The sequence below is a fragment of the Leptonychotes weddellii genome, chromosome 5 (assembly GCF_054177405.1).
Source record: "Leptonychotes weddellii isolate Sample4059 chromosome 5, ASM5417740v2, whole genome shotgun sequence".
NCBI classification, from domain to species: domain Eukaryota; kingdom Metazoa; phylum Chordata; class Mammalia; order Carnivora; family Phocidae; genus Leptonychotes; species Leptonychotes weddellii.
In genome coordinates, this window is record NC_138373.1 from 107,976,020 (window position 1) to 108,000,558 (window position 24,539).

At 56.3% G+C, this 24,539-nt stretch overlaps 1 protein-coding gene across 1 annotated transcript; it reads right to left on the minus strand.

The window, feature by feature from the left end:
* Positions 1–170: 170 nt before the first annotated feature.
* On the minus strand, positions 171–24,208 carry CTDSP2 (CTD small phosphatase 2). The gene is made up of 8 exons (XM_081821964.1): positions 23,687–24,208; positions 9,433–9,581; positions 7,724–7,762; positions 7,206–7,307; positions 6,629–6,685; positions 4,527–4,619; positions 4,202–4,387; positions 171–4,003 (listed from the first exon to the last, which is right to left on the minus strand). The coding sequence occupies exons 1-8, from the start codon at positions 23,748–23,750 to the stop codon at positions 3,878–3,880; spliced, it is 816 nt and encodes a 271-aa protein (XP_081678090.1). The 5' UTR covers positions 23,751–24,208; the 3' UTR covers positions 171–3,877.
* Positions 24,209–24,539: the final 331 nt, after the last annotated feature.

Sequence of the window (24,539 nt, forward strand, 5' to 3'; positions counted from 1 at the left end):
GAGGCCAACTTCTGTAACCTTGAGCAGAAGCCCAGTCGGTGCTGAGTGTGCAGTTGGTCTCCCGGCCGGAGGCAGCGGCTTGCCCAGCCTGGGTGCCCCGAGGGGTGGCAAGGCAGGCAGAGTGTGCCCGGTGACTGCCCACATGAACGACAGCAGGGTCAGGAAGCCGCTCCCATTTCTGGATGGGTTTTTTAAACCCGCTTTTATTAATTAATTGTAAGTAATACAAATATTCCAAAAATATAAACAGACACTTAATGGCGTCCTACATTTCAAGTTATTGAATACAACAAATTTATCAAACCATGAATCTGGAAGCAAGGTCGTCAGAGTCCCATAGCCCAGTCACAGTGGGAAGCAGATCCCCTGCCCTCCAAATGGCATCTTGAGGGGGAAAGTGGCAGGACGTGGAATGTGTCAAACTTGGGATAACTATAAGCAAAGCTCATGGGGCCCAAAGAGGAGGGTCTGCTCCGGGGGCAAGCCCTACAGCAGGGCAAGGGACAGCGGGTCACACCCCTGCCTTCCCTCCTCTGCTTGAATGCAAATACTTATTGGCATTTAAAAAGGAAAAAAAAAAAAAAAAAAGACAAAACTAACCCCATTTTACAGAAAGTAACCGAGGAACAACAACGGTAACCAACTGAAGACCTGAAGGTGAAAGGGGGCTTACCTTCCACAGACACTCGGCCTGACTGGGACATGGGGTTCAGGCCAGCCTTACATGGGGGCTGCTGTCCTGAATGAGGCCTCAGGAATAGGGCAGGGGCAGCAGATCTGAATGGGACCCATCTCCCAGGGAATGACTGCCTTTATAGACTTTATGCTTTTAGCATAAAGATGCTTCTGGGCCACTGTTCACAGAGGTGAGTTTATATACTTACAAAATGGTCAAAATCTTTGGGAGGCAGGGGGGAACTAAACAGAAGGTCCCGGGTTAACTGAAGGCAAATTTACTCAACTTCTCTACAGTCAAGGACCCACAGGCCTAACAGAGCGTCCCCTCTACAATGTGCAGAGTGGAAACTCTCCCCTTGACCGTTTCCAGACTGGTCCTGTGTCCCAAGCTCCCCCTATGAGAGGGACACGAACATCAGGCTTTTGATTTAGAAGCCCAATCAGAGAGACACACTGTGTCCCTGAAGAGGCACCTTGAAGAACTGAAGCTGGCCGGCGGGCAGATTCTGGGCATGGCTTGAGTTGGGGCTGACCAGGCACAGTGGCCTACTGCCTCCTGAGGACAGCCTCCCACGGGAAGGGCTGATGGGAAGCCCCAGAACAGATCCTGGGCTAAACTGCTTCCCTCCCAAGCTTGCCCTCCTCCAAAACGGGAGTCTGGCCGGATTCCTCTGAGGAGCAAGTTTGGCAATCATCACTCGCCCCTAACACACTGTGAAACTGGAAACCAGACAGCAAATAATGACTTCAGGCTGGCTCTGGTCCACATGGATGGACCCTGTTTAGGTTTATTTGGCCGAGTTCCTTCTCCACCCAAGGCGGGAGAAGGGGGAAAGAGGGAATAGGATATTCCTGCTGAGGACCTGCGGGTTGGCAGGGCAGGGCTCTGCCAGGAACAAGGCCTAGAGAGCAGGGGTTTCACGCAGAAGCAGCAGGGACACCCCCCCACCGAGATATCCCGGGCCCTGGTCACGAGTCACACTCAGAGCATTTGGAGGAGCCTGACAGGAAAGGGGGTGGCACAGGCTCTTCCTTCACCAGGAAAAACACGGGAGACCCAAAGGAGGGCAGAAAGGGTCCTAGAACTGGATCAGCTTAGCGCCTCTTATTGCTTATTTAGTCAGAAAAGCTTGGCTGGGCCCAGGTGGCAGATTTGGCCCAGAGGCTAACCCTTAGGGTAGGGCTAGGGAGAGAGGCCCCTTCCAAGGTTATCAGGCTAGAGGCCTAGACAGGGCCTTAGAATCAGAAGCTCCCATTTCCCCTCCGAGGTACGGAGGTACCATTCCTGGCTAGCACCGGAGCCCTCTTCCCTTACCTGTAGGACCCCAGGGGCACCAGGGAATGATACTGGGGGAAATGACCACACGTGCTTCGGAGACTCTGTTCCACTTCTGTGACACCAATGGGAAAGACAAGGCCATACAACCTTGGGACAAGGAAGGGAGGTGGTACCACAAGCTAGAGAAAGATGCCAGTCAGCCCACTACCTCTCAGAACACCACAATGCCGCTCCACCACCTGCCAATTCCTTGGGCTGGACCACTGTGTGGACATTGGAAAGGATAATAGGGATGAGTCCTGAGTGTGTGTGTGGGGGGGTGTCCTCACACCTGAAGAGACTCACAAATCCTTTGTGACCCCTGCCTCCAGGGAAAGCAGAGATGGGGAGAGGAACTGCCTCCCGCCCCAGAAGGAGAGAGGGAGGGAGGGAGAGAGGGAGAAGAGGAGAGAACCCCAGCCAGCCCCAGGGGAGGCCATGATTAAGGCAGTGATGCTGGGGCGGGGCTCCCTTTTGGGGGGCCCTCGTGCTCCCAATTACAGCAGCACTTCCCCTTTTCCATCCTCAGGACACTTCCATCTTGTGGCAATTTTTGAAAGCATTCACTACGAAACTTTGAAAGTGAGAGACACGCAAAGCGCAGGTGTGGAAAGGGCTCGCTCACACCCGTTCCGGGAGGCAGGACGCATGTGCATTAGGGTGGCAAAGGAAAGGATGAGGACGCCCATTGCCCTGAGCCCAGGAAAAGCAGGAGCGCCTCTGAGGCCCTGGAGCAGAAAAGCAACATTGCGGGAGGACCAGACACAAGCAGGGCGTGAGAAGCACAGGCCAGGCCCTGGGGGAGACAACAGGAACGAGCCCTGCCCAAGAAACAGGAGGGGCCGGGCTCGGAGCGCCCTTCCTGGACTTTGGAACAGAAGTGCTCGCACCAGCACCAGCAGAGAATCCCTGAAGAGCAGACTTAGGGACCCAGTCCCATGCTCAACTCACCTACAAGCCAAGGGGACACACACACTCATGGTTTGGGGGTTTTCCTCCTCCCTGCACCACCAGGGCCTCCCACATTCATCCCGGCCCGGGACTGCAGCTTTGTCAGAAACAGAACAGGCCCAACACTCCGTGTTTAGAAAGAGAATTTTAAAACAGAGTCCAAAGAACGTAAATGTTATGTGTCCTCTTCCAGGGCAGGGAGAAGACCTCCTTCCCCCCAGGTTCAAGACTATGGCTAGGTGGTGAGGAAGGCAGGCCCGGCGCCCAGGCCGTGGGGAGACACAGACGGGGCCCATGCCAGGCACTCGACTGGAGGCAAGGACAGCCCTCAGACCACAGGACGTGATGGCCGCTGGGGCTGCTGGTTCTGGAAACAAGCTCTCATCTTTCCAGAAATGTCGTTCGGTCTGCAGCAGCTGGCTGGAGAAAGGGTTCAGAAAGGGGTGTGCCTGGGACACCTGAAGGCAGGCTCTGATCGGCCCTTTCTCCTTGGCATGAGCCTTGTAACACCGAGGAAAGGCCACGGGTTTGGCAACAGAGCCTTCGACAGTTTCCGTCCCTACCGGCTAGGGTGTTCTCAGGGTGACTGGTGAGGAGGCAGACTAACTTGGGGAGTCTCGATCTCTCAGTTTCTCCCTCCACCTGAACACTTACATCCCGGGGCCACAGTTCAGGGCGAGACACACAGACACAGACAGACACACACACACTCACATTTGGGAACCCAACTCAGGGAGCAGGCAGCTCTGGGTGTCGTTGGTCTGATATGTGCCCACTTCGCACCTATCCTGTCCTAAAGCCCTTTCCAAGCACTTCTCTTCCAGGCCCCATTTGGTGAGATGCTCCAGCTTCTGCTCCATCAGGCTGATCATAAAGGCACAGTGTAGAAAGTCCCCTAGTGGGAGGGCCATTGCTCGGAAGCAGGGAAGGCTAAGGGGCCCGCAGCTGCCCAAGGCTGGTGTAGACATCCTCTGCTCCGCTCAGCTCCTCAAAGATCGGGATCAGGTTCAGCAGCTCAGTGTCTGCCATGTCATCAAACCAAGACTGCACGGGCACCTGGGACGGGGAAAAGGCAGCGTCAATCTCCTGCCAGTTCTTCCCTCCCTTGCGCCAGAGCCCCAGGAGGCTGGCGGGGGGCAGCTGGGTGGTACGCTCTTCTGGAGAAGCCCGCGATTCCACGGCCCACTCCCCTCTGCCCCCCGTGGGGTAGGGGCTCCCCAGGCCCTGCAGGGTGGGTGTGTCTGGACCCCTCACCGCATTCTCTGGGTGGAAGATGTAAGAGGCGGGCGAGTTGTCCAGAATGAGGGTTTTCCTCAGGTCCCTTCCCAGGCGGCTGAGGTCCTTGACATAGCAGCCCTGGTGGAACACGCAGGACTCCCGGAACAGGCGGGCCCGGAACACACCACACCTGTCCAGCAGATCCGTCACCGGGTCAGCGTACTAGGAGCAGAGAAGATGCTTTTGTCCCGAGGCAGTCCTGGCTCCCCCCCAGGCCGCCCGCAGACCAGCAAGGAGCTGCTGGCCCCCCCAGCCCCCGCCATCGCTCTTGCTTCCTTACCCCCCTCCCGCCCGCAGGTACCTTGGCCAGGCTGGCAGTGAAGAGCACACATTCAAAGAGTTCCCCCATTCGTCTCAGGAACTCATCCACGTAAGGCCTCTTGAGCACATACACCTGAGGCAAAGCAGAGAGTCCTGTTGGAGGCATCCCCGTGAGGGGGACGCACGCAGCAGGGGTCACTGTCCCCACCTCCACACAGCAGGGTCAGCGGGGTTGCCCCTTACTCTGCCGGGCCCCTACACCCTGGGAACCTTCTGCCCCCCACACTGGGACTCTGCTATCACCTCCTCACGGGGCTTCTGCGGGCCTGGAGGCCCACCCGTGACCCGGCTAAGGAAGAAACGCATGCGCCGCGTCCCAGAAGCCATCTCGGTTTCAGGTGGCGAACCATCAGCTGCCTCCAGAAACAAGTAATCAAGAATAGGCCTCACAGACGGAAACAGCCTATCCTGGATTACTTGAATCCAGCCACAGCCTCTGTGGGAGCTTCCTGTCCTTGGCTCTGGCAGGGCAGTGTCCAGGTCACCATCAGGCAAGGTCGCAGACACTTGTGAAACCTCACGCCCTCACACGGCTTCTCTGAAATGCGCCGGGGAGAAGTGACTCGTGCCCTCGGTGGCTGGGGGTCAGACACCCTGCCCGTCTTGCTCCCGTGCCCCACCGCTGTGCCCGCTCCAGCCAGCCACCCCTACACTCAGTCTACCCCTCACGACCTTGCACATTTTGGCCTCAAAAGTTCGTCGGCTACATGCCGCTCACCGCTCCGCATTCTACTGCCTCCCTTCCTCCGGGATCTCTCCCAGCCAGCCTCGAGGCTACGAGGCTACCAGAAGCATTCCTTCAAAGCTCGTTATCCATGTCACTCCCTGCTCAACGAGCACGTGCCTGCCATGCCTCTCCCTCCTTGGCGGTGGCCTCAATTGGCCACCAACTCGCCAGACCCCCGGTGGCTCTGCAGCAGGAATCCTCTGCTCCAAGGAGCCACAGCTTGGCTCTCTTGTTTGCATGTGCCACTTCTCAACCTCCAGCAGGTCCCTCCCTCTTCCTGGCTGTTCATCAGGCTTGGCATCCCCTCCCCTCTCTCTGCTGAAAACCCGCCTTCTGCAGGTAGCCGCCCCCCCAATCTTAATCTCAGCCCTTTTTCCTGAGGCACTCTTCTTTCTCCCTGTCAATTAGGAGTTCACTGTGCATATCTGCCTGTTTGAAAACATGCCTTCCTCTTCCCTCTGCAGGTTTTGTACGTCTCCATAACCTCAGCCGGATGGAAAGGGCAGCTGGGCAGTCGCTGGGCAGTCCAGGGCCAAGCCTGGTTCTGAGGAGGAGCTGTGCTGGGCCTGATGTCGCCTCAGATGGGAGGGCCGGTGGTGTTGGGGACGAAAGCTTCGAAGGGACACAGGATAGTGGTGACTCCTCAGGGAAGCCTCAATCCCCACATTCCCTACAAGTAACTTGTCTATTCCACCGGGCCTTGCGAACAGTTTCAGGGTTACCAGGGCCTTGTTCCCGATGGTCCCCGACTCTCAGGCCTGCTGGCAGGCAGCTTCTCGGCAAGCATTTGGAGTAAATGCTTTTTTGCTATCAACACTGCATGATCCCGGACTGAGCAGGTTACGCAGGGCCAGAGGCTGAGCTGACTTGGATTCAAGTGCTCTCTGATAGCATTTCCTGGGGTGGAATCCAGGGCAGGGACCTAAGGGGAGGGGAAGGGGAGAAGTTTCACAGAGGACGGGATGCTGGGGCCGGGGAGGAAGAAATCCACTAGCTAGACGGAGTGGGTGGGCATGGGGAGGAGAGAAAACAGGCAGAGACACCAGGGCTTCAGGATTCGAGAAAACACAATCATTTAACAGTGCTGGCCACCTTGGCCAGGAGGTGGTGTTCAGTAAATGACAGCTATTACTCTTATTGAGTCATATTTAAACAGCTTGGCTGCAAAGCAAAAAAGGATGACAGCTAGAGGGGATGAGAGACTGAATTGTTCTTAAGATCAGAAAGCCCTGAGTGCAAGAGGTACCAATAAAGGAGAGGCTGAAGTTGCAGAAGAGGGCCCCACGGACGGAGCGCATCGGCGGGCGGAGGGGCCCGAGGCCTCGGGGCTGGCTGTGGCCTGGCAGGCAGCTCACCTGGTGCGTGGTCCCCTCAATCTCTACAGGCACTATGAAGTCGGCATTGTTGATTGGCTGGAAGGCAGAAAAGTTAACGAGGTCAGCATGGTGGGAAGCAGACAAGAAGCCCCTGCCACAGCCACGGCGCTGTCCCCTGGGAGGGCTGGGGAGGAGCAGATCTCAAAGACTCCAGGAAGCTCATCCCACCACCCCACTAAGGAGCACAGTATCCCCTCCTAGTTTTCCCTCCTTCCCACCACCCCCAATTCTGCCTGAGCTGTTTCAGGGCCTTCCTGAGTTAACAGACATCCTGACAGAATGGAGGCAGGCAAGGTGCAAGGCTGATGCAAACCCTCTCACAGGCCTGCCCTGCCCAGAGCCCTGGCAGCTCTCTGGGCTACGTGACTAGGGGCAGACGAAGAGTGTGGGCAGTGACTGGGGGGAGCAGGGATTCCTACTCCACAATCTTCAGTGTGGCCAAAATGCCAGAGGCGCCCCAGCCCGCCCTCAGCTTCAGGCTGCCCCCGAGCACCTCCAGTTAGGCACACAAGACAGCCGGAGATGCGGGTAGGAAGAACTCCCGATGTGGAACTACCTTAAAGGAGCTGTGCACGAGGGTTTCATCCAGGTCAATGACCACGCAGATCCTTCCTTGATCTTCCTCTGTCACCTCTGGGAGCAGGCAGGTCCCCGGGATCTGAAACCAGAGCCAGACTGCTGAGGCCTGCCACCAAGAAAGCCCAAGTGTTCTCCTCAGCAGAACTCTGGGAAGGACCGGGGTCACTGCAAGACACAGAAGACCCCCAACTTCAACCCAGAAGAGGCGCCCTTTGAAGGCCAAGAGGTAGAGAAAGAGAGCTGGCTCCTCAGCTCCAGCCTCCCACTGGACTATGAAGTGATCTGGACGTTGAGCTGCAGGCCGGGGCTGGTGTGGGATGGAGGTCAGCTATGCCCCCCAAAATCTAACGCCCTGCAGCGAGTGGGCCCTCAGCAAATATCTGGGACAAATGGCTTCCCAAGGCAGCACCCGCTAGGCACTGCGGAATGAGGGCGTCACCCGACGTGACCACAGGTCTGGGGCTTCTGAACATGTACCCGGTCCAAGTCACATACCTGATAAAATTGGTACTGGAGACACTGGAGCAGATCCGACTGTTGGAGAAAAGGAGGCAGTCAGTGCCCACCAGCCAAAGCCGTCCCAGCTCAAGCCCACTGCTTCTGCCTCAGGCCCAGAGGGTCATTTTCTCCGCAAAACCCCAGCCCCCTGGAAGGTTCTGACATAAAACAGTGACTTTTTTTTTTTTTTTTTTTAAGTAGGCTCTCTGCCCAACGTGGGGCTTGAACTCGTGACCCTGAGATCAAGAGTCTCATGCTCTACCGACTGAGCCAGCCAGGTGCCCCAAAAATGACTTTTCCTAAGAGCTGGACAGGAAAGGGGAAAGGCCAGAGCTGCTTTTGACATCAGGTCTGATGAAGGATGGAGAAGGCGGTGTCTCTGTTCTTAGCTGTCACTGCCTCTCTATTGGACAAACTGAGGAACAGGGAACTCCAGTAGCTGATGCGGGGACACGGCATCAGAGGCAGAACCCAAACAAGAACTCCTCACTGTGGTGTGTTTTCTAGACACTCTTTTGGCGGGGGGGTACATAGTGAGGGGGTACACAGTGGGGGGAGGGTGCTGAGCCCCTATAAAACATCACACATGCCAATGTGAACCCACACTGTGAGCCCTAAAACGTGAGCGGTAGTGCAGTACAGAGAGGTCAGAAGGCTTTCCTGGCCTTTCGCTAGTAATAAAAATGTTAGGGTTGTAAAAAGTGATACGTGTTCTTAATGGAAACCCTGAAGAAAAACGAAAATCCTAGCATTTAGAAAAGCTTAATGTTGGCATTTTAGTGTATTTCCTTTAAGCCTGTTGTAGCAGCTTTCCCCCCCATAATACGTAATTTCATATTCTGCTTTTCAACTTAATGTTGCAACTCAATACTTTCCCGTGTTATCGTGAACTTGGTAAAAATCAATTGCTAAGTAATACTGTCATATTGCACTTTATTTACCGATTTCCCCCTACTGGATAATGCACTGATGCACATGTCTTCAGCCTGGTTTTGAGAGAGAAAAAGGAGAGCTCGACCTTGGTGTTTCCAAAAGAAGTAACCAACGGCTTTGGGGGCAGATGAGATTTTGGTCTGGGCTGTCCCCACCCTTGAAATGCCAGACATACCTTCTGCTCGTTGTAAGGCTCAAAGACACCCACACATTTCCCAATGTCCCCCCTGCCCAGGACAGGCGAGAGGGCTGGAGGAGGGTATCGAGAGTGTGGCAGAATTTTAATTCCTTGCTTCCTGGGAAGTCAAGTAACTCGGAAGACAGCTTTGCATAGGACAGGACCAACAACAAACACAGCAGGTAAGCCACAGAGCTTGGAGCTCAAACTCTATCAGCCATTAACTCTCCGGGGGCTACACAGACCCTCTGGATCTGTTTCCAGGCGTGTAAGTGGGAATATTCTGTGAACCTCCCTGCATGGCTGCTATATGGATCAGAGAGACAATATATGCAAAGCACCTTGCACAGTTCCTAGAACCTGGAAGGGTCCGGACCGCAGGGGCCCTCAGAAACTAGAGAGAGAGCCACATGGCCCATATCACAATGGAAGCCAGGAGAAAGGAGATGGACAATGCGGGCAAGACAGAGGAGAGGCCTCTGAGCCAGAGAGCTTTGAGACTTCAGGGCCGACCACCCTGCCCACATGCCTTAGCTGCAGGGGCCCCCACCAGCAGCCCCCCCTTGCCGGCGCCACACCACCCTCTTCTAGCTACCTTAGCAATGGTGTTGGCCTCCTCCTTGTACGCGGATAGCTCAGTGGAGGAGCTTGACTGGCCAACATGCTGGGTGCGAAAACAGCAGAAAAAGGCCTTGAAGATGTTCCGTCCACGGGGTTTCTTAGGAGAGGACTTGGAGACCAGGCCTAGAGCAGAGGGAATGATGACACATTAGCTACAGGGCCCGTCTGGCCACAGGTACTCTGGGCCCACCTCCCTCCAGTCTGTAAGCCCCACCAGGGCACAGAGCAGGTGCTCGGCGGAGCACCAAATATAGTCCACAGTGAAGGGCACAGCTTTATTCCAACACCTCTCACAGCTGAAGCAGCAGGAATCCCCACTCTCTGGTTTGGGAAATGAGGTGCAGAGAAGCTGATCTTACTTTCACGGCAGAGGAGAGGTACTCAAAGATGGGGCCGGGTATAGAATCCAGGGGTCCCGCCACTCCGGTAGCATGCTGAAGGTCCCCTCAACAAAGTTACCAAGGCCACCCCCCCCCCGCCCCCCTCCGACCAGCCCTAGTTGGTTCTCTTCTTCGCAGAAGAACAAGTTGTTCTAGACAAGGGAGACACCTAGGCCCCTTCGAGTCAGTGGAGCTGCGGTTCTGTCCGGGGTCAGCGTCCCCAGATGCTGGGTCTGCGGCAGCAGAGCTGAGGCCAGGCCGGGGACAACAGACGAGAAAACAGACAGCTGCAGCCCCAAGGAAGAAGCTACACCCTCCCCCACTCCCCTGGCCGTGGTCCTTCCTCCTCTCTCCTCTCGGGCACGAGGCCGGACCCGCAGGCCACAGGCACGCCAACCCCTTGGGGAACACACCTGGTGTGGGGTTCTAGGCCGATGGCCCGGCTTCTAGACTGCAGCCGCTCCTTCCTGCCTTGGTAGTTCAAAGCCATGTGAATCGGAGGCTTGGCAAGGCAGCCCCAGAAAAGCCAAGCTGGACAAATGGCTTCGGCCATTACAGGAGCAACCAGAAACGGACTTCAGAATATCTTTCCAGTGCCTTTTTTTTTTTTTTAACAGAAACTGTTCTGGCAACTGTTGAGCAAGTGTCGGGAAAAGCGGTGGGGCCCTCGGCCAGGAGGTGGCGCCGCGTCACTGCGGCTGGACGGTCCCCAGCCACAGGTCTCCGCCCGGGCGGGAGGGGCCCGAGGCTTAAACCCAGCCCACTTCACTTTACAACGCGGGCGGACCACTGTGCAGGAAATAGAAAATAAATCTGGAAACACCTGTCCCTGTGGGGGTCAAAAAGGCAAAGAGAATGTGGCACCCAGGACGACTTTCCTTGAGTTGTTCCCTTTAGGAAGGGAAGGGGGAGGCAGTGCAGTGGGACCCACCCAGGATGGGTCCTCAGGGCACAGAGGCCCTTGCAAAGAGTTGGGGGGAGGGTCATTTAATACCTAGGTGCGGGCTGCCTGTACCCGAGTGGAGGAGAGAAAACCAGACTCTATGCGCCACGGCCAAGGGTGAGGAAATGGCCGCCGAGCAGCAGGCAGCAGCGCCCAGGCCAGCCCACTCAGCTCTGACTCAACAGCAGCAGAGGGCTTCCTGCCGGTGCGGGCTGCCACCCCTGGGCTTCAGAGCTCGCTCCCTCCCTGGGTGAGGCCTGACCCCCTGACACTGGGATGACCATTAGAAACCTTTCAGTAAGGGACCAGGCCTCCCCAGCAATTAGCCTACAAACCCGGGTATCGCTCTTGAGCTCTTGGCCCCGGTGGAAGAACCAAGATTTCCAGGGACTGGGGCTTTTGTCACAAACCAAGAAGACGCATGGGGGAGGGAACTCCCCTCCCCCCCCCTCCCAGCAAGGCCCCTGTATTAAAGAGACCAACCTTAGAGCGGAGCCCAGCACCTAAAGAGCAGGATGAGAGGCTCCTTGGACTTTTCCCGACTCTTAATAAATCTATGCAGCAATCAGAGGCAAAGGGCAGCTTTTCCACCTGCCTGTATGGCCCACATTCAATTCCGAGCCGGGGGACGCAAGCAGACGCTGACACAAAGCTCCAAGACCAAAGCTGAACCATCACTTTTCCTTTGGTTTATGGTTTCTTCACGCAGAACCACAATCAGAGGCTTAACCCAGGCACGGAGCCTTTCTTAAAAGGCCACACAGCCCGGGCCCTTCCTGAAGAGAGGCCATCAAGAACGCACTCAGCATCTTAGTGACAGACGCTGTGAAGGCTAAGTAATCCTGAGAGGCAGGGGGGTGAAAGGGGCAGCTGGCTGGGGCCACAGAGAGGCCTCGCTGGTGCCCACGGCGGGAGGCCCAACAGGCAGATGCACTCCAGCCTTAGACACAGAGCTCGGTCGGGTGGGGGTGGGGGCTCCTCAGCTTGGTTTGGACTCAGCAGGGGATGAAGGTCTTCTCAAAAACACAATGTAACCAGGCAGCCCCTGGGCCTCAGAGACCACAAATGCCTCGACCTTGGGGGCAGGCGCTCCGAGCAGTGCTCTGTGGCGCCTGGGGAGGGCCCCCCAGGCCCACAGCAGCAAGGTCAATACCCCACACATCCCTGTGCTGGGGCCCCACTTCCCTCAGTCCTTCTCCAGGCTGTCTGTCCTCCTTACCTTTATGAACACTGCCTCTGAGAATCTATCACAGCCTCTTTAGCCTCCCCTCAACATGGCTGCCTCCTGATGGGCAATGGCCTCGGCTGAGAACATTCACCAGCCTCTGGCCCTGTGTAGAGCAGGTGCTCCGTGGCTGACTGGCCGGGGGAGTGACTCTGGGAACTCCAGGGCCCTGTCACTCGCACGGAGCCAGGACCCGGGGAAGCCTCCACTGGTGTGCAACAGCCCAGAAGAGGGAGAAACAGAAAAGCCTCCTTTATGTGATGACGGGAGGGTGGGCACTGAAGGAGCTGAGCACCTGCGGCAAGGCACTCAGTCTTTCTGGGCCTCTGTCAGGCTTACTGGGAACCGAGGCTGTGCCAGCCCTGTGTTACAACTCCTGACATCATCACCTCACTTAATCCTCACCACAGACCCATCTGGAGGCACAAATTCCCCGTTTTACAGAAGGGAGACCAAAGCTAGCTGCTCGAGGTCGCACCGGGATGACAGCAGAGGCAGGACTTGAGCCTAGATCTGATCCGCCTGAACCCAGAGCCAGAGCTCTTACCCACTACCCACCCCGACGGGCTCAGGGGCGTCAAGTACATTTATTCCCACAGCACCAGGGAGGCGGTGGGGCACCCTCAGTCTCTTAGAATGTCTGTTCCCCTCCTCTCTAGGCCAGGATGCTGAAGGACTAGTTTGGAGCCCAGCCCCCTTCTTAGGCAGACCATGAAAGGTGCAAGGGGTGAAATAGTACCAGGCTCTGCGACTCCACTCCAGGGCCTACTTCACCCCCATCCCAGCCCCGCACCTGCTGTGGCTGACAGATACCTCTGGGAGATCACGAGGACGATGGCGGAGGGGGGAGGGAAGGGGCTGGAGACAGGAGCTTTGGCCCGAGACTGGCTTTGTTCAGTGGGTTTCAGGGTGAGGGGGAGCACTCATCAGAGTGGGATCTGAAACTTGTGTCAAAGAGCCTTTCAAAGGGCTCCTTTCAGCCAGCGCTCAGTACTGTGTTCCCGACAGCCAGATGGAGGCCACCCCTAACCCCTCCGTGTAGGATGGGGAGGGGCACTGGCCCCCCTCCCAGGACAGGAACACCAGGCACAAGAGGATTTACAGGCCCGGGCGCCTGGGTGGCTCAGTTGGTTAAGCGACTGCCTTCGGCTCAGGTCATGATCCCAGGGTCCTGGGATCAAGCCCCGCATCGGGCTCCCTGCTCGGCGGGGGGTCTGCTTCTCCCTCTCACCCTCCCCCCTCTCATGTGCTCTCTCTCAAATAAATAAATAAAATCTTTAAAAAAAAAAGAGAATTTACAGGCCCTTGGGCACTTCGTTGCCCACGGTCTCCCAACCAGGGAGGGCAGGATTCCAATGGGTGCCATGTAGCCCCATAACCAGCTGCTCTCCCTCCTGCATCCCTCCTGCTGCCTGCGCTTTGTGGGCACCCCTCCTCTCCTGCCCAGCTGCTGATGTGCACCTGCTCCCTCGGTGCCAAACATCTGGTTTGGGGCCGAGTGTCAGAGAGGACCAGCACAGACCTAATGAGGGGAGCTCGGCTTCGGAAGACAGTGCGCAGGTGGCTGAGAACAAGGCAGGCAGGCCACTCCTCCAGTTCACCGCTGCAAGGCTTCCTGCCAAGGCAGGGCGTGAAGAGGGGCCGGAACACGGGAGGTGCGCCCTGCTCCGAGGGTCCCCCGGGCTGGGGGCTGGCCTCTGCCAGTTACTGACTCCGACACACAGCCTCCCAGAGCCTTGGTTTCCTCGTCCACTAGCTGGGCCGACACCAAGACCTCACTCCGGAATGGAGGGATAAACAAGGCTTGCTGTTGGCACAGTAAGGTGCTGTGGCAACTCCGGCCAAGTGCCGCGCTCGCGTGAGTTATCTAAGGGGAGATGACCCCTCGTTAGCAACACTGGACCTCGCTGTAGGAGGCCAGCAACAGGAGGTCGGGGGCCCTCCCACCCCCAGCCCGTGGTTGAAGCTCAAGAAGAGGAGCCATGAGAAAGGTGCCAAAGGAACTCTGATCACGAGCAGGTTTTAGAAAAGTCAAAACCACCCCTATATACCTACTTCCAAACCCACTAGGGAAGTTGTTCTCCAGCTTGCAAGCACCCTGGCTAATATTCTGCAAATAACAGGAAAGCAGGTGAGGCTGTTCCACTTGAGACGAACAGTGCCCTCTCCCCTTCTGTCCACTGCTGCCTGCCCCCAAGAGCACCAGATGGGGACGCTATTTGCTCAGAAGCTCCTGCGTGTACAGGTCTGCGTGCGTGCACGTACATGTACACACACGCACACCCCCTCCCCCCGCCCCCCCCCCCCGTCGGGGACTGGCTTTGCCAGGACGACACTATTTTTAACCTTCTTCTGAAGGTCAGGTTCAGATATCACTGTTGCCAACAACACAGCTTCGTGTCCCAGCAAAGGAACTCCTCACACATCCGCCTGGGAGGCGGCAGAAGGCAAGCGCTCAGGCAATCGGATTTTAACAAGCCCATTCACGTAGAAGGATGCTTTCCTGGTTCCCTCAGAAGTACTTCTTTCCCCACCATTTCCCATCCCCCCATAGCAAAGGATTTAGTCTGGCTATCACTATAAAATGGCCTCTCTGAGGGGCCTCCCTCCCCCGAGCTATTGGAGGAAGGAGAGTATTTGGAGCATTTCCGGCCCTTCTTGGCCAGCTGCCTGGGCCCTGCAGCCAAGGCACGTCTGATTGGGGCTCCCCACAGAGAGGAGTCCTCCCAGGTCCACAGCAAGGGGCATCTGGGCCTTGGCTAAGGGTAGGCCCTGAAGTGCCAGGTGGACGGAAGGGCTCCTTGGACCAGCAGGTGAGTCAGCAGGGGAACAAGAGGCTGAGAGATGCCTAGACATCCCCCACACAGAAAAGACTAGAAACAATGGGGAGGGTACACCAGTTCCCACAATGCCCAACTGCTGACACTGTTCTCTTCAGGTGACAAGGCAGACAAGGCCTCACTCAGCTCAGCACCAGCTCCCAAAATTCCAAAAAGCAGCTGTGAATCTGACGGTGCGGACTTTTAAAAGTGGTTTTAGCCATGCTCTTTAGCTCACACCGGCCCCTTCTATACTGGGGCCCTCCCTGCGGCCAGCATCCAAGCTGTTTTACTTGTGCGGTGTCTCCTGATAGTCCCCCTTCCCGGAGCAGGAGGGCTCCTTGCATCTCCCTTTCTTCTAAGACAGGAGGGCTCTTCTCAGTCCTGGGTCCTAAATGCAGCCTGTAGGGCAGCGGAGGGGGGTTACAGGTCACTAACTACCTGCCTCCTGCCCTTTCCCTGCCCCCTCAGCAATCTGGTCACTGATCTCAACACAGGGCCTCAATTTTAGGGATGTTCCCTCAAGAAGGACTGCTTTGGGAGCAGGGGATTCCTGGCAACTTCTAAAACATGATCAAGATACTCTCTATCAATCAGCCTTTATACAAGTTATTGCCAAAACACCCGCCTAGGTCGCTCTAACATACTTTAAAATCCTACTTCAAGGCACCTGGGTGGCGCAGTCGGTTAAGTGACAGACTCTTGGTTTCAGCTCAGGTCGTGATCTGGTCCTGAGATCAAGCCCCATGTCCGGCTCCGTGCTCAGCATGGAGTCAGCTTGAGATTCTCTTCCTCTGCCCCTCCTGCTCATGCTCTCTCTCTCTAATAAATACATAAATCTTTAAAAAAAACCCCAAGTCATACTTCAGAAACATGCTGGGGTGGGGGCAGGGCTCCCAGAAGCAGCAACAGGTCCTGGACTAGGGACGGAGGGGCTGTTTCCTCACACAAGTGTCACCAGCGGGCTCAGCCCCCAACCCCATGCCAGAGGGCTCTCAGTGGATGTCAGGAAGTGATCGATGGCCCATGGTGGCAGCTGAGACAGACAAGAGATACCATCTAGCAGAACCCGAAGGGCTGGATCCTGTTCTTGCCTCTGCCGGAGGCCTCACCCCGTGCACGCCAGCGAGGGCAGAGATGTCATCGTGGGGGACTAGAAACCACACCTGCCCACCTCGAGCCTCCCTCTCCCCAGGAGGAGGTGCTGAGCAGGCCCCTGCTGGAGGCTTGGAGGCTAAGAGAAACCTGCCAGGCAGGACACAAACACCTTCTTGGTGGCTGTTTCGGCCCTTGCTTTGGCTCTCTGGCTGACTTCTGGAATGCTTGATTTGGTGAAAAGCCATGAAGAATCCAGTGCCTCTTTCCCCTCCAGCTACGTAAGCCCGCTTTTGGGGACATGTGCATGAGTGAGATGCAGAAAGAGCAGTGAAGGCACAGGACAAAGGGACCCTCAACCACCTCTCCTCCAACCAGTGAACGATAGAGTGGTTACACAAAGCACCACAGACTTGGGTTTAAATCCTGGCTCTGCCACATATAAGGTGTGTGGCCTTGGGCCTCAGTCTCTTCACCTGTAAAATGGGAAGACTAACATTACCTATCCCACAGAGCTGTGAGAATTATAAGGAGCTTAGGGTATGTCCTGGCTCTAGTGTCAGCTGCTAGTCATTAAGCACAAGGTACTTTCTTTCTTTTTTTTTTTTAAAGATTTTATTTATTTATTTGACAGAGAGATAGACAGAAGCAGAGGGAGTGGCAGAGGGAGAGGGAGAAGCAGGCTCTGCACTGAGCAGGGAACCCGATGCGGGACTCGATCCCAGGACCCTGAGATCATGACCTGAGCCGAAGGCAGACGCTTAACCATCTGAGCCACCCAGGCGCCCAAGTACAAGGTACTTTCATAGCCTCATCTCCGTCTCAATCTCAAAATGTTCACACCGGAGGAGACCACAGAGATTTCTTCTCATTCCACAGGACACAGAGGTAGTGGCAGGGCCAAGCCTGGGAACCGGCCTTTTCTGGAACTCCACAAAAACCAATCACAGTCTGTCTCTGTCTCACACACACACACACTTCTCTCTCTCTCTCTCTCTGAGGTTGGCCAACCAGTTCCATCTTCCTCTAGTGGCTGGCCTCTGCAGAAGGACTGGAAGGAGTCTGTCCTACCTCCATGGAAACTCACCGGCTCCTGCCACACCCCTCAGCTTCACCTGGGATCAGCCAACCAGTGCGTACACTTGAGAAAGCACTGAGGTACAAGTCAAGCAACCCAGCTCTTGCCCACTTCAGTCTCTCCAACAGCTTTGTGGTCTCACCTAAGGCACAACCTCTCTGAGGCTCAGTTTCCTCACAGGTTAATGGGAAAAGGTCTCAGTGTAGACTAAGTGTTGATTTGGTGAAAAGCCATGAAGACCACTACAGGGTCCCTTACAAGATGGCTTCAGGTTACCTTAAAAAAGTGGGGATGCACAATGCAAATGAGAGGCCATGCAGGTCATGCTTAGGGCTTGACTCTGGAGTCTGAGTCCCGGCTGACACTAACTAGCCACGTAGCCTTGGACAAGGTGCTTCAGCTCTTAGCTGAGATTTTCCTTATCTGTGAAGCAGAGATTAATTCCTATCTCACAGGTCAGTGTGAGGATTAAGTGAGATACTAGATATAAAAAGCTAGGAACAGTATCTGGCCCATGGTCAGTGCTCTATAGTCTGTGATCGTTACTGGGTGAGAATCATTACTCTGTCCTTTCACACTCAGAAAACTTTAGGACTCCCCTTTAGGAGCCACAGGCTCTTTAACAAAACAGCAAAACTGGATCCCTCCAGGGGACTCTTCCTGCTCAGGGCTAAGCAGGCAGCTGGGGCCACTGCTGTGTTTACCTGGCTCTTCTCCAGGGACACTTGTCAGAATCATAGGGAGCATTTGGAACACACACATGCCCGGCCCACCTGCTCATGCTCTGATTCGGCAGGACCCAGGTGGGGTCTATATTTTTAGTAAGCGTCACAGGAGATCCTGATGTGTGTCCCTGGCTGAGGGCCAACGCCTAAGGGTTGCCAGTGGTCCTTGACTAACCCTCCCAGGACTGGATTCAGCCAATGTCCCCTTGCTCCCTTTCCCCACCATATCTCACTGGCTCAGTGTTTCTGCATGTCCCAGAGGACTTGTACCCTAGGGTCTGGTTTTCCTTTCTAGGAGTACTTGCTCTCTCTATCACTGAGTCAAAAGACCCAAGCCTGCTGTCTCTTCTTACAGGCCCCTATTCCTGTGAAGGAGGGGCCCCAGCCCCATTCTGCTATGGAAACAGAAGAGCTGGGATCTACCACACTGGGAAGTCATTTCCACAAGCCTGTGTTAGGCGATTTGAGCCTTCCCATGAATCTGCTTGGCTCTCACTGGGAATGGGGCCACACTTGTTCCTTGAGGACAGTGCGGGTGGGGAAGAGCAAATTCTACAGGATGAAAAAGCTATTCATATGTCAAGAGATTAAAAAAAAAAAAGTATAGAATAAAAAGAGAGTAAGAGCAAAGTCCGATTTTTAGGGGGCAGAGCGGAGGACTAGGTGCACCTAGAAAGGGAAAGGAAATGTCAGGAGGTCTACTCAGAGATCAGGTTCAAGGATAACCCCTAGAATAGCTGACCTATAAAACAGGACATACACAGCTCCTGCCTAGAGGGAGGCTGGGTGCTCCCTGGAGTACCCATTCGGTAACAACAGACCTGGTGCAGGCACACAGACCTGAAAGGGCTGGGCACTTTGCTGGACAAAGAAACCCTGTTCTACCTGGCCTCTGGTCCAGAGAAGCTTCCAGTTCTAAGTCAATTTCTCCACTTTGATTTCTACCAGTTCGTTAAGAGCTACATGTTAATGAGCTCATCTATATCCCAGTTGGCAACCATGCCTCCATTTCAGAAGCGGGAGGGGATCATGTCAGGGCCACACCCAGTCCCATGACCCCGAGACAAGTGAGTTAATTCTGTGCTTCACAAGCAAGCTGGCCCAGGACAGGATGAAAAGCAATTTAATGCTGCTTCTGTGCTTTCTCAGTGTTGTACCCCAAAACCACAGCAGCAAAGACACAGCTTAAGAACATCTATTTCTCTTCAAAACCCTAGTTTTTTATTTCTCTCCTTGTTACTAGAATTCCCTAAAAGAAATGTGACTCTCACTGGGTCCATTAACTTGACTCTCACTGAGTCCAAAGCAAACGTGGCCAGGGCGAGAAAGCGGCACGTAGCTGTCTCAAGCGTTCATTACATCCATTTCTGAGAGGCTGGGCAACTGCTCAGAAGGTTTAGACTTCAGAGACTCTTCCCAGGAGGTGCACGGCCCCCTGGCCTCCTCCCACCCCCAGATGCCCAGACGCCAGCGGAGCGGCAAATGCCCCAAGGCGCACGCTGCTCGCAGGAGTGCAGATAAAACCCCATCCCAAGTCACACTGGCACAAAGAAGGGGTCTGTGCAGCAAGCCTGCTTGCGGGCCTCAGAGGCTGATCCTTCCAGAAGGCCCAAGCCCCTGCATCAGTGTCCCCTCTGACCCCCAGCCACCTGTCTTTAACAATAAAACCCACATGACCCCGCGCTGTTTGCACTGTGTCCTTGGGGGAAAGGAGGAGGAACTAAGGAGCGGTGGTCTAGCAGTGTAAAAGAAGAAGGGCATTAACATTTCTCAATCACCTCCTAAGTATGAGGCATTATAGAAGCGGAAATATCAATATTCCTATTTTACAGAGAAGTCACTCCAAGCACTAACATGATTTGTGAAGTCTCCCTGCCAATAGGAAAAGTAGGGATGTGCACCCAGGCCTGACGCAACTAACTTTGCTCCTGGAACAATTCTTTGAAGTAACAATGAGCACTTCGGCTGCTGCCCAGCCTAGCCCGGCCGGGCCCTCCACCCCTTCCCATTTCACCCAAACACCAAACTTCCCAAGATGGCACTAAAGTGGGCAGGAAGCCTAAATTAGCCAAAAGTGGGCAGGAAGAAGAGGCAGGGAGACACATCTGCACGTACACGTGCATACGTTTACACGCCGTCTCTCCTTTCTCTTCTCGTCCACTGCTCCAATTTCATTCTCCATGGAAAGGCAGCAACGCACCCTGGCTAGAGGTGGGACTTCCACGGGGGCCGCGCCGTTTCGACAAAGTCCACCATCGTAACGGATGTGGAGGGCTCCGCGGAGGACGAAACGGCCTCTCCACTGCCAGTTTCTGTAAGACCCCGGTAGCTGAGGAGGAGACAGGACCCCACCACCGGCGCCAGCTCTGCGGGGCCAAAGCCCTGCTCCGCTGGAAGCCCCGCAAGTCAAAGGCAGCAGAAGCATCAGCTCCCCGCCTCCTCGGGATGGTAGAAAATCACCAACTTTGTCGCTGAGTTAGCAGCGCTCTCCTGGGGTTTCCTGAGGGAGCAAACCCAGCCTCTACGTCACCACACAGGCGCCTACCCCATTCCAAGATGGAGGGAAGACGCCAAAGGAGACTTGGCGGGGAGCCTCAGAGCCACAAAGAGGCCAAGACTGAGCTTGGGCAGGGAGAGGAGAGGAGCCAGCTCTGAACATGCACCCTGGGCCCACAAAGAGCCAACTAGCAAGAAAGCCCCAGCAACACTTGTCCTACGCTAGGGCCTTCCTACAACTACAATGAAAGGTGTTTGAGCTTTTTCATGAGAGAATAAGGCAGACTGGCTCTGCGAGAAAGCGAGAGCTAGAAAAGCTCGCCATCGTCCTAATTCTGAGGGCTGGTCAGCCACCCGGACCTGTGCGATTTCACATGCGAGAAGCCCACTCACCGCATGGTCATCTCTCCCTGAGAGGAGGGGCCGTCAGGTCTCATGGAAGACAAAAAAGGTCCTGACTCCCCCACAGGACCGGCGGGTCACAGCGAGCTCTGAAAGAGGCTGCCTCCACCCCGGGAGGTTACAGGGTTGGTCCTGTTTCCTCGGCTTTCCCCCATCTAACTCCAAAGCCCGTGGCACGGCTCCCAGCAATGGGGCTACACCCTCCTATGGGGCTGTAATAAATGGCCATTCTCTGGCCAAACTGATACTAACTTTTCTTTTCTACTTTTGATGTTACACACAACCCTGTCCTCGCTGTACCAGGAAGCCATTTCACCCATCTGTCTGGGAAGATGATCCAATTTTGGTCCTTTTATCATCAATGCTTTCAGTAACTTTGTTCTATTTCCCTTACTGTAATTACTTTTGAATCATCAACACACCCAGCCAGCCTTAAAGCTCCAAGAACTGAATGCTAAAAAGAAAAAACAAAAACAAAAGCAAAAACAAAACCCCAAGAGCCCTGCAATGGCAAACGACTTCACCAAAAAGCCATCCAAGCTGGGAGCAGCAATTTGTTTGTTTGTTTTCTAGAAATTGACCTGTTAATAAACTGCAGCACACCCCTTCCCCTTTTTCCAAAGGGAGGCAGGCAGGGTAGAGAGATAGGATGCTGGGGAGGTGGGGGGGGCGGCAGCAAGGAACTCCTAAAGGAGATCATTAAAACATCTACTCCCCACCCCCGCTTAAAAGAAAAAAAAAAAAAAAGGTTGCAGGATTTGTAAATAATGAGAGACTCAGAAAGTTGGCTTGCTGGTTGCCCAAGCAGCCCAGGAAAATAGTTATGTCTTCTCCAGAATGCAGTCAAATTACATGGTGAGAGAGAGACCCATGGCTGCTGGCTTGAGAATTCAGATTCCTCCAGGGAGAAGTCTGAAGGACAAACCACACACAAAAAAGAAAACAAAAAACGTAACTCCAAGAAAATCCAACCAACATCAGCAACAGAACACTGTCAAGAAGTCAGCTGCTCTGCTTCCTGCTGTCATCTCTTCTGTTCCCCGCCACTGGCCCTGGTGGCTGAAACTTCCAGCTCCGATATGTAAGCTGCCCCTTCAGCAGTCCTGCTCTCTCTCACTCCTGGTGTGATCTCACTAGGAAGGCACCCTCCAGAGCCTCTGCAAGAGGAGGACCAGAGCAGGGAAGCACAGGATGGTTCTTCCCATTTGTCATTACAGGGAGCCCTCTGGAATCCTTCCACACCCAAATCTCTTCACTTCTGGCTCCCTCCTGGAGTCCTTTCCTGGGATGAGACTGGGAATAGGCAGGAGTGAAGTTCTCAACACAGAAAGCCTCCCCTCTTCAGGCCTCAGCAGAGCTGGGCGGCCAGCAGAGATAAAATTGCCCCGGGGGGGGGGGGGGGAGTCACACAGCCTTGTTAGTGATGCAGCCAGGAGCGCGGGCACAGGGAGCAGGGGCTTTCTGGGGGCTGGGATCCAATCAGGCAAAGCTCTCCCCCTCCTCAGGGCAAGCTCATTTAAGGAAGGACCAACAATGCAGGAAGCATACAGTGCTCCTCCACCCCATTCCACTCCAGCAATTAGGGAAAGGCTGACACCAGCAGCTCAGCTTGCACCTAGGCAAGTTGAGGGAGCTACTTGGGACTGTGAACCCCAGGAATAAGTGACCTGCTGCCTACTGTTTCCAAACAGGGGGATGTGGGTGACCCCGAGGACCCGCAGCTGGCCTAGGTCTAGGCCTCAATACGTTCAACTGCAGTACTTGGCCCTGGGTGGTCGAGGGAAGGGCAGGAACGCTCCGGATTTGGTATGATGAGCGTGCGCTCCCCAGTCGCAGGGCCAAGTGGCCCCAGTCCGGGGAAGTTCTCCAGAAAAAAACCCCCAAAACAAAAACAAAAACCAACAGACAGACAAAAACACAACAAAAAAACGACGCTAGTCCTTACTCCCCGAGGAAAATTCTGTCCGCTATTTTAGACACATTCCTCAAGGCTCGAGGAGGAACGTGGGGGAGGGGAAAAAAAGAGTTTCGGGGCTTCGAGTGACCGAACTAAGAGAGACTGCACCCTCGGGCAGCGACCTTTCCCCGCCGTCCGGAGAGGCCTCGGCCTCACCCTGCTCCTGTCCCCAAGACCACCCCAGAGAGGGCCCGCGACCCCCTAGCGTCTCCACCTGACCCTCAGGAAGGCGGGGGCCGCGAGCTGCTGCCCACGGAGAACTCGCACTTTTTCGCTGCGCGATTCAGAAACACGCCGGGTCTGATGCCATCCGGCGAATTATGTAACCAGGGACACCGCTCCCGGGCTAAACAAACGCGGCTCTGTGTCTGCAGCCGCTGCCCCGGGGAAGCGCACCGGGGCAGGGAGGGGCTCCGGCCAGGCCTCGGGGTCGGGCTCGTAGGCTCAGCGAACGCGGCAGCAGGGCCGGAGCGCCGAGCCGCCGAGGTCCCGGGCCCAGCGCAGGGCCGCGGGCGGGCCAGTTGGGTCCCGCAGGCTCGGCCCCTCCCCCACCGCGGCCGCCCCCGCCTCCGGGCGGTGAACTTGGTCCCAAGTCCCGCAGGACGCCGTCACCGCCCGCGGCCAGAGCGACCTCGGGCTTGGGGGGGGGGGCACTGAGAAGTGCTGGACTCTCCAGTTCCCGCTCCATTCCAGCTCGGGACCCTTCCGTCCTCCTCCCCACCCCTCTCCCCCACGGCCCTGGGGCGGCTGCGCGCCGTCGTGTGGGAAAGGGACGACCCCACCTCCCAACTCGGGAGGGGGACGGACGCGGGTGACTCGCGCTTCCAGCGCTACTCCTGTCTCTGCGTACGGGGGGAGGGGTGCAGGACGGGGTGACAGCTGCGCGATGACGCCCCTCCCCCTCGGGCGCCAGGAGCCCGGGCCCCGCGCAGCCCCATCAGGGGTCTGAGTGCGGACAGAGACGCGGGGGCGGATGGACTAGGGAGTCGAGTCGGAATCGCCGGCTCTGATCCCCAGGAGGTCAGGGACCCGGACTCGGGTTGCGGGCTGTGCTGGCCCCCCACCCAGCCGGGGGCGACTTAAAGTTTTGGGAAGTTGCTGCCCCTACCTTGCTTGGTGAGCACCAGGGCGTCTTCCCTCCGCGCCTGGGTGATGATGGAGCCGTGTTCCATCTAACAATCCCGCGGGCCCGGGCTGGCTGGGCGGGAGGACCGGCGGGCGCGCAGGCTGGGCTGGGCTGGGGGGCCTGGGCGGGGGCCCGCTCCGGCTCCGGCTCCCGAGACTCGGACTCCCACAGCTGCTCACATCCCTGCTCTCGTTTCCTCCCTGGGCCGGGAAGGGAGGCGGCCTGTACGGAGGGCAGGCGGCCCGGGCAGCGGCTCCCCCGGGTGCCCCCGGCCCCGATCCCCCGGCAGCAGCTCCGGGCTCCTCAGTTTGGGTCCAACATGGAGAATCCGGAGCGAAAACAAGAGGAGGAAATGGGACACGGGGCGGTTTCCAGGCTCCCCCCTCCCCTCCGTACTCCGGATAAACAACCCGCGGCTGCAGCGCCCACCCCCGCGCGCCTCCCGGCCCCCGACCCGGCCTTTCCACGGCCCGCCAGCACCTCCCTCTCCAGAGCACGGTCCTAGGCCCCAGGACCCTCCACCCGTGAGCTGCCGGGGCTGCGGAACATCCGGAGCTTTGCTATTTTGTTACGGAAAAAGCGAATCCCCGAGGGGGGTGGGGTGGCGGGCGGGCAGGCTGGCGGGGGAGACTTGAAACCGCTCCTGCGCTCCGATTGGCCCTCTCGGAGAAAAGAGGCGTGGTCCCTCCTTACTATGCGGTGCGAGGACCCAACAACATTCCAGTCGCTACGGCCACGCCCCCGGGCCCCTCCCCCCTAGCCGGGCTGAGGCCTCCCAGTCTCCTCGGCCACACCCCCTTCCCAACTACTTAAAAGGACACTCCAAAGCTCACGT